Source organism: Mastomys coucha, unplaced genomic scaffold (assembly GCF_008632895.1).
Source record: "Mastomys coucha isolate ucsf_1 unplaced genomic scaffold, UCSF_Mcou_1 pScaffold20, whole genome shotgun sequence".
Lineage (NCBI taxonomy): Eukaryota > Metazoa > Chordata > Mammalia > Rodentia > Muridae > Mastomys > Mastomys coucha.
The window spans coordinates 43,399,446-43,412,127 of NW_022196903.1; the positions used below are offsets into that span (position 1 = coordinate 43,399,446).

At 44.2% G+C, this 12,682-nt stretch overlaps 1 protein-coding gene across 3 annotated transcripts; it reads left to right on the forward strand.

Moving 5' to 3' along the window:
• Window positions 1–4,494: 4,494 nt before the first annotated feature.
• LOC116098875 (GTPase IMAP family member 9-like) lies at window positions 4,495–7,291 on the forward strand. Of its 3 annotated transcripts, none has more exons than XM_031381826.1 (2): window positions 4,495–4,657; window positions 5,816–7,291. In XM_031381826.1, the coding sequence occupies exon 2, from the start codon at window positions 5,816–5,818 to the stop codon at window positions 6,731–6,733; it is 918 nt and encodes a 305-aa protein (XP_031237686.1). In that variant the 5' UTR covers window positions 4,495–4,657; the 3' UTR covers window positions 6,734–7,291. The 3 variants fall into 3 exon arrangements, with proteins under 3 accessions (XP_031237686.1, XP_031237687.1, XP_031237685.1); XM_031381827.1 differs by having other exon boundaries at window positions 4,502–4,582; XM_031381825.1 differs by lacking the exon at window positions 4,495–4,657 and adding an exon at window positions 4,664–4,773.
• The last annotated feature ends 5,391 nt before the right edge of the window (window positions 7,292–12,682 follow it).

The window sequence follows — 12,682 nt, forward strand, 5'->3', positions numbered from 1 at the left end:
ATGGGGACCTGGCTTTCCCCCTGCCCACAGAGACTCTCTAAAGGATCCTTTCCTGCGCCCCCCCCCCAATCCCTCTTCCATGTCAGGGCTAGAGGTGGGTGGGTTAGCTCATGCTGGCAATACTTGAAACGGGTTTATTAATGCTGGGTATTTTGCACAATTTTATAGACTTCTTTTTTACATAGCCTTTTAAAAATAGGAGTTAATGTGTTACTGTAGTAAGTCCGGCTGGCGGATCCTCACTTCTGTTGGGTGCTCTCAGACGGAGAATTATTGAGTACCTGAAAACACAAGCGGGTAAGAGAGAAAGAAAGGACACTGGACACCAGGTAGCTGCATCCAGAGAGGTGTCTGTTTACTAGAAGAGCCTCCAGTTTATATAACCAGAGGCAATATGGAACCAAGGGCAACCAGATACCAAAGGTACTTCAAAGGCAAAGGCAAAAGTCTTTGATCTGAGGTAGTCAGGCATTCTCTCCACAGGAGGCATCCTCAGTCCTGGATCTGAGGGCATTTTCATTTTAGACTCTCGATGCAAAGGTGGCTAGAGCCCACATGTTACTATCCGTGTAGTGCCAAGTCAAGGGTTTTCAGAAGGCTAGGTAGTTTAATACATTTATTAGAGCAGATCTAGCTGTGAGGGATTGTGTGTATGCACACACGTGTGTTCATGCATGCCTGTGTACAGATACAACTGACTCCCATGTCCCCTGGGTCCAATGGGCTGTTCCGTTTCCCCATTGCCCTGGGTTCAGAAGCAGCCTGAGGTATGAGGGACTGGGTAGGAGGCTGTGTGTTAGTCACAAGAGAGACCATCGGCTTCTGCCCTCTTTCCTTTTACCAAGGTCTTTAGACTCCGACACCCAGCCCCCAGGTCAGGCTCCCAGCTGTGACCTGCCCCAACAGACTGAAGTTAGGTGTGGTGGGTAGGGTGATGGCTCAGGGGAGCAGCTGCCAGTCTGCAAGCCACACCCCCTCCTAGATGTTCTACTTTGAGTGTAGGCCCCAGTGCTAGGGACTAGAAGACAGAGCATTTCTGCTAATCAGGAATGATGACCAGGAGGCCTCACAGCCTTGCCCACTGTCTGTTGAATTATATTTATACCCTTGCCAAACATCCTATGTTTTCTCAAGTGCTCACTCTACCAAAACATCACACGTTCTTTTTCCAGGCAGCTTCTGGAAACCACCATGTGTCTGTTCTCAGCAAAACATCGTCTCATGAGACAGTTTCTAGAAAAACATCACATGACACAATTGAGTCTTCAAAGAAACCAGAAATTTCCACTTCACATATGGCAAGAGTGTATTTACTTTTGTAAGATGCTAGCAGCCTGTCTTCTGAAGTGGCTGTACCATTCCATATTCCCATCATTAACCAATGAAGGTTCCCACTCCTCCATACCTGTGCCAGCATTTAAAGCCATCAGTGTGCTGAACTTCACACTGTTCTGGGAGGTGTATAGTGGTGTCTTGTTTTGTTTCCTTGATGACATATGCTTGGGAGTGTCTTTCCATAGAAAACGTTAGCCATCTGCATGATCTTCCTGCATGATGTTGTACCAAGTCCTGCCACAGAGTGGGTTTCTGTGGGGACCCCTTGTTCCGCGGGGTGATGAGAGTTTTGACCAGGTGGGCAAGGAATTCGGCACATGACAAACAGAATCGATACAAAGAAGTGTGGGATCTGAATGTATTTCTCAAAACTGGCATGAGGTTTTTACAGTCATTGCAAAAGAGAAATGAGAAATCTGGCAGCTCAGTAGTCAAGGTACATCAGAGGCCATCTAAAACACACTGGGTCTAAAACAGCAGCCATCTCCTCTGGACTGATGCAGCACCCCTGAGCTCCGAACTCACGAGCTACATGGGCCCAGCCGGAGTCCTGGGGGGGCTGCAGGTGCGCCAGCCAGGAGGACAGAGGCTCGAAGCTCGAATCTTGAATCACGAATCTCAAATCTCCAGTATTCAATCTGACTGCTCAGTATTAATGCTGACTGCTGCACACTGTCTGACACACACACACTCGGCTCAAGGTCCTGCCCACTATGCTAATCTTCTGGGCTAGTAGAGACTTGTCTCTTTCTTGCTAATTCCTAGAGTGGTTTAGCTGTAGTATGGGACTGAGAATGAAGATAGTAGTTAAACTTGCGGTAGGATTGTAGATGACCACTCAGCAAACTACAATGCCCTATTCCCTTCATTATTTCCCTAACAATGCCAGGGGCAATTAGACTGAATGGGTGACATCCTTGGAAAATTCCAGACCAAGAATCAGCTCAGCATGGATTAGGATTAGTTGGAACATTGTGGGGGCCGGGAAACATTGTTCAATTTAGTTTGGCTGTAATGAAATATTTCTTAGGGCACCTTAAGGCCTGAATAAAGAAAGCATGTAGATCTCTCGACAGACTTTAGCAGAGACCAATCTGGAACACAGCAGAACTAGGAGATGTCAGTGACTGACCACCTCAGGAGACTGGCTCTCCATGAAGTGTATGCCTCAGGTCTGTGATCAGGTTTTTTAGACCTGTCACGCAGACACAACTGAAGTAGTCGAGTGTGTGTGGCAAAGTCCTTTGTCCTGTTTTTATTGGGTTCTTTGTTTCCTTATTGGGATTTAGGAATTATTCATATATGGCTCTGGCATAACCTAAGAAACAAAGGTCAACATTCTTCTGTGTTCTTTTGAACCTAGGACAAGAAATAAACATGCAATTATAGCCATCTGACTTTCAATAAAGCTACTAGAGTGACATGTTGGAGAACAGGCAGCCTTTTAGCAAATGGTGCCAGAGAAACTGAGTATCCCACGCAGAGAACTGAGACAAGGTCCACAGCCCTCACCTCAGACAAAAAGTAATTATGACTGAATGAGAAATCTTCATGGAAAGCCTAAAGTTTGACAGTAGTAGAAGGAACATAAGAAAAACAGTTGACGATCTAGGCCCCTTTGTATGTTCAGTATCACTCTGGACATGAATGAAAAAATGTTTAAAGCCTGGTGTGGCACTTCACTGTGATTGGTTTTAATGTCAACTTACCACAAATCAGAGTCACCTGAGTAGGGAGCCTCATCTGAAGAACTGTCTGGACTGCCTTGATTGGTTGTGGGGCCCAGCTGTGGACCACACTGGCTGGTAGCAGTCCAGATGGAAAGGGTTTTGAGAACAAGGGTCATTTCCATCTTTGCTCCCTAGGCTTGTCTCCTGTAGTCGATTTGTACTGTTGCTGGTGCGGATTCCTTTAATCATATCAGAATCATCATTTTCAAGTTTTCATTGTGAGCTGTGGATCCCAGATGCCAATAGACCATTATGCATCAGCCATGGTCTCATCAAGAGGATGAGCTGGGGAGCAGGGTCTTTGTGATAGTGAAGGTATAAAGAGCAGGTATGAACAGCACTGACACTATTTTGGAGGATAGCTCATTTATTGACCTAACAGGGCTAGCTTATATAGCTCGAGTGGGGGAGGGAGGATAAAAGAGCAAGGAAAAAAAATACATCTAATTTGCATATTCAGACTTGATTGAAGACAGGCAAATGTTAAACCAGTTCTCTAGCAGGGAAACAGAAGCTTAACTGACTCTAATGCAATGTAGCCTTTGTCTCTATGGAGTTGAGTAGCCCCAACCTCGATTTGGGTAGGGAGCAGCCACCCTCCTGCCCAGCTCTCTGAGAGAAGTCCAGCGTATGGGCAATGCTCTACCTGCCATCCCTTGTCTGCCTTGGGAAACAACAATCTTGAGACAACTCCAACTGATGAGGTATCTAGCTTCAAGGCCTGAGTAGTTACCAGGTTCTCAGCTTTCACTTCAAGGTCATCCTCAATACATTGCGAGTTCAAGACTAGCTTGGGCTACATGAGACTGTAATTGTTAGCATTCTGTCTAAACTCCACCCCACAATTACCTGGCAATAGCAAGGTAGGTCTGACCCACTATAAAAGTGGCCGCTTGTTCCCTCCTCCCTCTTTCTCTTCCCTTCTTGCTCCCTGTCTCCTTACCCCTACCCATTCCATTCCTCCCCCGCCCCTGTCTCTCCATGTGCCCATGGCTGGCCTCTACTTCCCTACTCTCTCCCTCTCTCTGCCTTTCTCTGCCTCTACTACCCTCGTGACTCCCCTCTGCATGCCTTGAATAGACTCTATTCTATACTGGTCCCTCAGGGGAAGGGATGCCTTGGCATGGGTCTGCTGGGACAGCCTCTTCCCCGATACCTCACCACTCCTCCATAGAACATTCGCCCTTCTCCCTTTATCTTTTTATAAACACATCAGCAATCTCAAAAAACAATCCAAAACAGTAATAATAATAATAAAAAGATTTAGAAACTTTTGGCTTTATAACAGATATACAGAAGAAAAGGCTTCAATCTGACAGAGCTGAAGCACCCACTAAATTACAGGACAGTATTTCTATTTCTTTAAAAGCAAACCATTTCTTCATTGGCTCCGCCCATAGAACTTCCTGCTGGGAGCGCAGGTATTAGAGAGTGCTGGCAGTTTTGCTTCATAGTTAAGCAGAAGCACCAGGTTCCTTGGAGAGGTCCTGAACTCCCATTAATTCCTGCAGAAGAAAGTGAGTCTGTCTGGAAGAGACCTGGAGAGAGGGAGCTGTGAGAGGAAGAAGGAATGGAGCACCTGTGGGGTGGAAGTATGGAGCCTGCATCGCCACACGGGGGAGGCTGCTGGTGGGAGTGGTGGGGGCTAAGAGACATAAGGAGCTGAACTGGCATGTCTGCAGTGTACCTGTGGGGAAGGACACAGAGGGTAGGTAGCCTGATACCCTTTGTAGGAAGTTCTGTGTCCCCCAAGGCAGGTTCTTTAGAGTTGGGAGACAACTCAGATCATGTTTAAATCACTTTTCTTACCTCAGGGTGCTGACTTCTCATAATTGAACAACAGGCAAATTTGCATGCAAAGCTGAGTGATCCTTGGCTGGAGAGGGCTGCTGAGGCTGGATTAGCTGCCAGAGGTTCAGGTCTAGGGTGAAGATGAAGTCGCCTGTGGCCCAGGGCCCTCCTTTCACTTCCTGCCTGTTTTCTTTATTATTATGGCTCTGGGATACACCCTGAAACCTGAGCTAGTGATACTTCTGCCTGATCTTTTGTTATTCAGGATTGTTATAACTGTCTTGAGGTTTTTGTTTCTTGTTTATCAACATGATAAGTGAACATATTTCTGGCTTCAGTGTGATATTTAACTGTAATAATTAACATATTAACTGTGTACCAGTCAAGGCAGGGGATGAACAATCCCCTCCCTCTTTCCATCCCTCCTTCCCTCCTCCTTCCCTTCCTTCTCCCCCTCTCTCTTTGGTATGAGATAGGGGTTCTCTGTATAGCCTTGCCTGTCCTGAAACTCACTCTATAGACCAGGTTGGCCTTGAACTCACAGAGATCCTACCTGCCTCTGCCTTCCTTACACTTTCTTTATGTTTCGAGGCCTTAAATGCCTCTCCTAGGTCTTCATAAAATATATAGTAAGCTGTTGACCACTATAGTCATCCTACTGTGTGCTCCTGCCTGGGCTTTCAAGTATTTTGCACAGTAATTGTTCGGGTGTACTCGCTTCCCAGACCTGGCACTGGGCATGGCCCAGGAGCGTGTGCTCTAACATTGGCATGAAGGAGGTAACAGGAGTAGAGACAGTCTTTCCATGCCTTCAGGAACAGTCTAAATGGCATCCAGATCAGCAGCCTTTTGAAACTACAGAACACTGCAATATTTCAGGGAGGGAAGGAAAAAAAGAAAGGACTGGGCGTGCTTCCCACTTATCTAACAGGTAATTTTCCTCTTTCCCCTTCCTTAAGATGTGTGCATCCGGATTTTCAGAGTCAGCTTACCTTGACATGGCTGGCCACGAAGACACTCAAGTGAGGATCATTCTGGTAGGGAAAACTGGAAGTGGAAAGAGTGCTACAGCGAACACCATCCTCGGGAGACATCAATTTGAATCTAAGATTTGGGCCCATGCACTTACCAAGACCTGCCAGAGAGCATCCAGGAGGTGGAAGGGAAGAGACCTTCTTGTTGTGGACACTCCTGGGCTCTTTGACACGGACGAGACCATGGAAACCACATGCTTAGAAATCAGCCGCTGCGTCCTCTACTCCTGCCCTGGGCCTCACGCCATTATCCTGGTTTTGCGACTGGACCGTTACACTGAAGAGGAACAGAAAACTGTTGCTCTCATCAAGGGTCTTTTCGGGGAGGCAGCCCTGAAGTACATGATCATCTTGTTTACTCACAAAGACGACCTTGAGGACCAGAGCCTTGATAATTTTGTAAGTGAAGCAGGTGAAAAGCTAAATAATATTGTCTCGCAGTGTGGGAAACGCTACCTGGCCTTTAACAACAAAGCAGTTCAGGCTGAGCAAGAAAACCAAGTGCAGCAGCTGATGGAACTCATAGAGGAAATGGTGGCCAAGAATGGCGGATCCTACTTTTCTGACAAGATCTATGAGGACATAGATAACAGGCTGAAACAATGTCTAGAGGATCTGAAGGAGACTTATACTCAACAATTCATCAGTGAAATCCAAAGAATAGAAAAAGAATATGCTAATAAACCAGAAGAAGAAAAGGAGTTACAAATTGTTTCCGCAAGAAGTAATTATGATGAAAAAAGAAGAAATTGGAAGGAAGAGGCTGAAGAGAATATATTTATGTATATCTTCCAAAAGATAAGAGAAATTCTTTCAAAACTTTGGAGCAAAATTGTGATGTAAATTTTATTCTTTTTTTTTATTAATGACATTTGTTTTTTGACAATTTCATACAAGCACGCATATAATGTGTTCTGAATATATTCATGGCTTTTTTTTTCCTTTGGTATCTTTTTTGCTTTGTGATACACAGAATTTTGCTAGGTCCTTGTGTATGTGACAGTAGGTTTAGACTTCTTTATCAGAGCTTGGCGGGGACACCAGGAGGAATGTAGTAGAAGGCAATGGCTCTCCCTTCTCTAGAACCCCTCAGTCATTACTAGTGTTGGGCTCTATTTGGCCCTAGTTTGGGCCTTGAGGACAAACGTGAGCCTGGCTGAGTTTTGTAAACTGTCTCAGTCACTTCTGTACTGGAGTGACTCAGCACAACCTGCTTAAGCCTGCCTTTGCCTAGCTCCTGCTGATGTAGAGTAACTGTTGGTTCCATTAGTCATCCCATACCCTTCATTAACTTTCCCCTCTCCCTATGTCATCTCACCTCAGCAGAAAACTCCGCCTCCTCTCTCAGCCCTTTATAAAGAAAAGATTGATACAATAAAATGAGTTCCTGCTTGGACAGACTCCCAGCTAGGGGTGGTTATTCTCTGGAGGCAGGAGATCTGAGCCAGGACACTCACCATCCCGCTCAGCCCTGAGAGAGGCTCTGCTGGACCAGGTTCTCTCCCTCTCTCGCCTGGTTCTGCCCGGGAGCCTGCCAGGCAACTAGCTCAGCAGAGTGGAGGAGTTTCCCAGGAACTCCTTCTTCATCTATCTATCCCTGACTAACTGCTGACAGACCCATAGCTGCAGTGAGTTCCTGATTGCAATGACTGTTTCCTGAACCTTAAAGGTAGTGGTCGAAGGGAGCTTTAGGGTTGAGCATCCAGTCCTGGAACCCTGCATTCACCCCTATTCTCTGCAAAGAGAGGCTTCTTTGATAAAAGACAAGAATAAGACATGTGTCTATGGGTATAAATACTTAGACTGCAATTTGGTGCCATGTCAATTTTAGTTAAACAGTAAGTAGGTAGTGAGTCTCTACTATGGCCTATGGATTTTTATCAGGGTTATGACAACACATGTGAGCTCCCTCCTGTTAATAGGCCTTAAATCCAATCAGAAAGCATTTGGTTATCCCCATAGCAGTCACACCAGCACTGCACAAGTGGGCCCAGCTTGCCTGGTGTGTTGGCACTGTAGTTTATAGAGTTTGGTTAAGACTATTGATGTCTTTTCTCCCCAGCATCCTACATAGCAACTTCCAGCAGCATGAAAAGCTAGCCTGCAGGGAGGAATCTTCCAGCCCAGTTCCTGCCTGATTTCTTCATATAGTACAAATAGTATGTAAACTCTTTAGCAATAGGGTCTTATCAAGTTCTGGTGGGTTCTTTATAATTTGTTAATGTAATATATTGTATTTTCTGAAGATGATTATGGTGATGTCTTACATTTCCTGACTGATCGAAGCATAATTAATAAATAAAATTGCTTGCTTTTCATGTGGACATTGTAGTATATATGTATATGAATATATATGTGTATATACATAATGCATATATATGTATATATAAATAATTAAACCAAGGTAATTAATAGGCATGAGCCCCATGCCCAACTGATTTGAAATTTTAATTTTTGAAGTTAAAATAATTTCTCCCTTACATTTCCTCCCTTTAACCCCTCTCATGTCCCTCCTTGCTCCCTTTCAAACGCATAGTCCTTTCCTCTTTGTTATTGTTACACATATGTACATACATAAATATATAAATACAAGTTACTCAGCCTCTTTAATGGCTATGTGTGTACACATTTCTGCGCTGACCATATGGTATTGGATAACCAATCAGGGGACTCATCCCTAAGGACATGCCTGCAGCTCCTGCTGCAGCATTGTTCAGATGCCTGGGGTGGGGTTTGTTGTTGGGGATAAGACCTGGTGAGATTCCCCCCTTCCATGTTAGCATGTCTATTGGTATTGAACTTGTAGAGGTCTTGTTTCACCAGCCACATGTTGTTGTCAAATCATGGGTGAAGATTTTGGTCATTTCTAGGAGAAACGATCTCACTCACTGCAGATTTCCTGGTTCTGAGATGTTCCCTGAGCCTTAGGTGCAGGAATTTTGTTGGAGATGTGTCTGTCAAGTGTGGCTGAGCACCCTAAGCCCCAGTTGAGCTTTTTAGGTTGTATATGAACATGAGATGGGAAGTATCCGCCCTTTCTTAGCACAGTGTCCTCCAGACTCACCCATATTGCTGCAAATGACAGTTTTCGTGGTTAGTTTGTCTCACCTTTGTATCAAGCGGTGACAGTTTCCTTCAGGGTCACATTTCCTTGTCCTCTTCACCTCTTGTCTCTCTTGTGCTGTCGTCTTCCTTTAGATGTCCTGCCTGGTTACCTTTTCATCTCAGAAGAAATTACAGGGGCTGGAGAGATGGCACAGCAACTAATACTGTGTACTGCTCTTCCAGAGGATCCAGCTTCTCTTCCCAGCTCCCAGAGGGGCTGCTCACAACCACCTGCTGCTCCAGCTCCAGCTCCAGGGGATCCAATACCTTTGCCTTCCTCTGGTACTTGCATTCACAATCCACATCAACATGGACAGGCAACACACACATACCATACAAACACACACCATACACACACATAAACACACTCATACTCTCTCTCTCTCTCTCTCTCTCTCACACACACACACACACACACACACACACACACACACACTTACTCACACTTACTTGATTTAAATTAAAACAAGAAGGCCTTAGGAAAGCAGGCTGGCAGCTCTGTAGCAGGTCTCTGAGTCCCACAAAGGTGGCTGGGCAGACTCAGATGACTATGTGCAATGAGTTCTAAGTGCTGGGTTGTGCTAGGCTTTTGTGAGATGCTCCAATTATTGGAAAAGAACCTTATAATCATCTTCCTGGGAGAAAATAAAATGCAGTACTCTCAATTAGGGAGAGGGCAGAGACTATCAGGCTCACAATTTCCACTAACCCCCAAATTCATCCTGTAGTAAGCCCAGTTCTTCATAGCTGGTACTTCTGAACTTAAAATACCTATTGTGCTTCAGTCTTGGTCACTATCTACCTCCAGCCTTTCTGGGCTTGTGTTGGATGTTGATAATACTAAAACTTTCACTTTTGTACCCTCAGAACCCTTCTGATCACGTTAGTTAGTGTGTTGGCCATGAGACTGCCTGTGCTACTTAACAGGTGCTAGACCACAGTGTTGTCTGGGGTTGAGTTTACATAAACCATGTTATCTTGACTTTGAAATCTCTAACTGTTATTGTATTAGTCAGGGTTCTTTAGAGTCACAGAAGTTATGATAGTCTCTATGTAGTAAGGAATTTATTGCAGACTTACAGTCTGTAGTCCAACTCCCAACAATCCACTCCCAACAATGGTCAGCAGCAGCTGTGAATGTAAGTCCGAGGATCCAGCCGTTGCTCAGTCCCACAAGGCAAGCAATTGAAAAAAGAGCGAGCTTTCCTTCTTCCTTATGTAGGTCTCCAGCAAAAGTGTGGCCCAGGTTAAAGGTGTTACCACTGATTGAACTCGTGTTCTTCCAGTCTTAATCTTCTAGGATTCATAGCCACTATGCCACCACACCTTTAATCCCAGATGATCTTGAACTCATAGATCTTCCTATCTTAATCCTCTGGGATTCGTAGCCACTATACCTCAAGATCTCCATGCCAAGATTCAGGTCGGAAACTTGTTATCTCTCAGCCTCCAGGTTAGGGCCAGGTGAGCCTTCTAATTCTGGATTGTAGTTCATTTCAGATATAGTCAAGTTGTCAACCAGGAATAGCCACTACAGTTATTAAATGGAAATAAAGCGTGGCAGAACAAAGTGCACAGAATACTTTTACAATTACACAGACCCACTCATGGTCATTCTTGTATTCTCAAAGATATTTTAAATAACTACTGGTTCAAAATAACTAATTATAAAAAATATTTGTGAATATTTTAATTATTTAATTATTTAATTATTTTAATATTTTATTTAATATTAATGGATAACTTTTGTTTGTTGGTAAGTTCGTGCATATGACATCCTCTGGTCATTTTCCCCCTCCCTCTCCTCCTCCTTCCCATCCCCCCACCCCCTTCTTCCCTAAAATCTTTTCCCTAAATTATGACTTTTTGTTTTGCCTTATATCTCACAGAATTTAATACAGCTTTTCATGTGATCATGACTTGGGCACTATATATTAAAGCCTGACTTTATGTACCTCACTAGTGGGTACACAACTGGAGATTATACTCCCCCCATCCTTGTCCTCATTTCTAGAATCTGTTTAGTTAGGGGAACAATGACATCAATGGTCTTTCCAAGCTGTGAGCTTCACATTATTTAATTTTTAAAAAATTTTTACTTATTCAGATTATTTAAAAAATTTTATACACACATGGGTATATTGCCTGAATGTCTGTATGTTCATGGAGCCCACAGAGGCTGGAAGAGGGTGTCAGATCCCCTGGAACTGGAGTTATAAAAGGTTGTGAGCCATCATTGAGTGCTGGAAATAAGCCTGGGTCCTCTGGAAGAGCAGCTAGGGCTCTTGACACCATCTCTTTAGGGCAATTTTGGTAATTTTTGTAAGAAATTTGCTAAGTATTTTATTAGTAGTTTAGGTTTTTCAGACTCTGTTACAATAATTCTAACAGGTTTTTCAGACTCTGTTACAATAATTCTAACAGGTAGCAACAGTGTACACACATCACACTTGCTTAAGACTGACCTGTGAGTAGCCAGAACTACATCTTTCTAGGTGGAAGGCAGAGGAGAATTCTGCTTTGGACCAATTCCAGTCCAAGGTGACATCCAGGGAGAACTCTGAGCATGGTTTAGCAAGCTGAAGTCTCCTGGAGACCTTCATTTCTCAGGCTCTCCCGACAGTCTATTTTGAGTACCTCCTCATGTTAATGGAGTGTGCATGGCTCCTCTATCTTAACCGTTCTGCTCTGTAATATGACAATTCATGAGATGAGTAGGACAAAGGTGAAGGATATAGCACAGGAAATGTGTATGGCAGAGGCAGGAAGGAAGTGTCTCAGGTCACATTTAACAACAACTGATTACTCTCATAAGGACGGGTTCTGGGAAATAGGCTGACATCAGCTTCAAGCTCACAATTTCTCCAGGATTATTATGAAAAATGATCTCCTGATCTCTTCACAAATAAAAATTTGACCAACTTGGACCAGTTTCTGAAAATGGAGTACATGAACTGAAGAAAAATGTCAGTTTATATAGTAGAGAGGGAACATGATAAAGGAACAGAAATTGTTGAAAAATAAACTGTAGGGCTGGAAGGTGTTATTGCTGACTGGTGACTGGTGTAATCAGTTACAAATGCCTGTCTGGACTGGGATTATATCTGGACATCTGTGCTCCCAGCATCCCAATTACTGAAGGTTACAAATTCATGGGACCCTTCAGTTCACAGGGCAGTACATGGAAAGGTGAGTGAAGGCTTAGAAGACCTGTGGTGAAGAATTGAGGTTTGTCAGGGCCTCTCTCAGAACCACCTGGTTGCTTGGTGACTCTGTGCCAAGTTACCAGATTTCACAGATGAACCTGGGGAATCAAAGCCACTTCATAAATAGATTTTCCTGGTGGGAGGGTTGCTAATCTGACTCACATCCCCCACCCCATCGCTCTTATTCTTATTTATGTTAGGGACCCAAAACCTGAGCTCTTCCTGCTGATCTCTGCCTGAGTAATTCCACAGAGGTGGTGGTCCCTTGGGGCTTATCAACTGTGTGGACATTCAACTGTCCTAAGTTGAAGGGGTAGGCATGAAGCCTGACGCAAACATACACAATGTTGTCCTGAAAAAAGTCAGCAAGAGGAAAGAAAAGTGAAATTACACAAGAATCAGCCCAAAGTAGGCAGGATAATAGAGAAGAGGAGAGAAAGGGCAGGCTGGACAAGGAGAATGTGGTAGCAGGACTGTGACG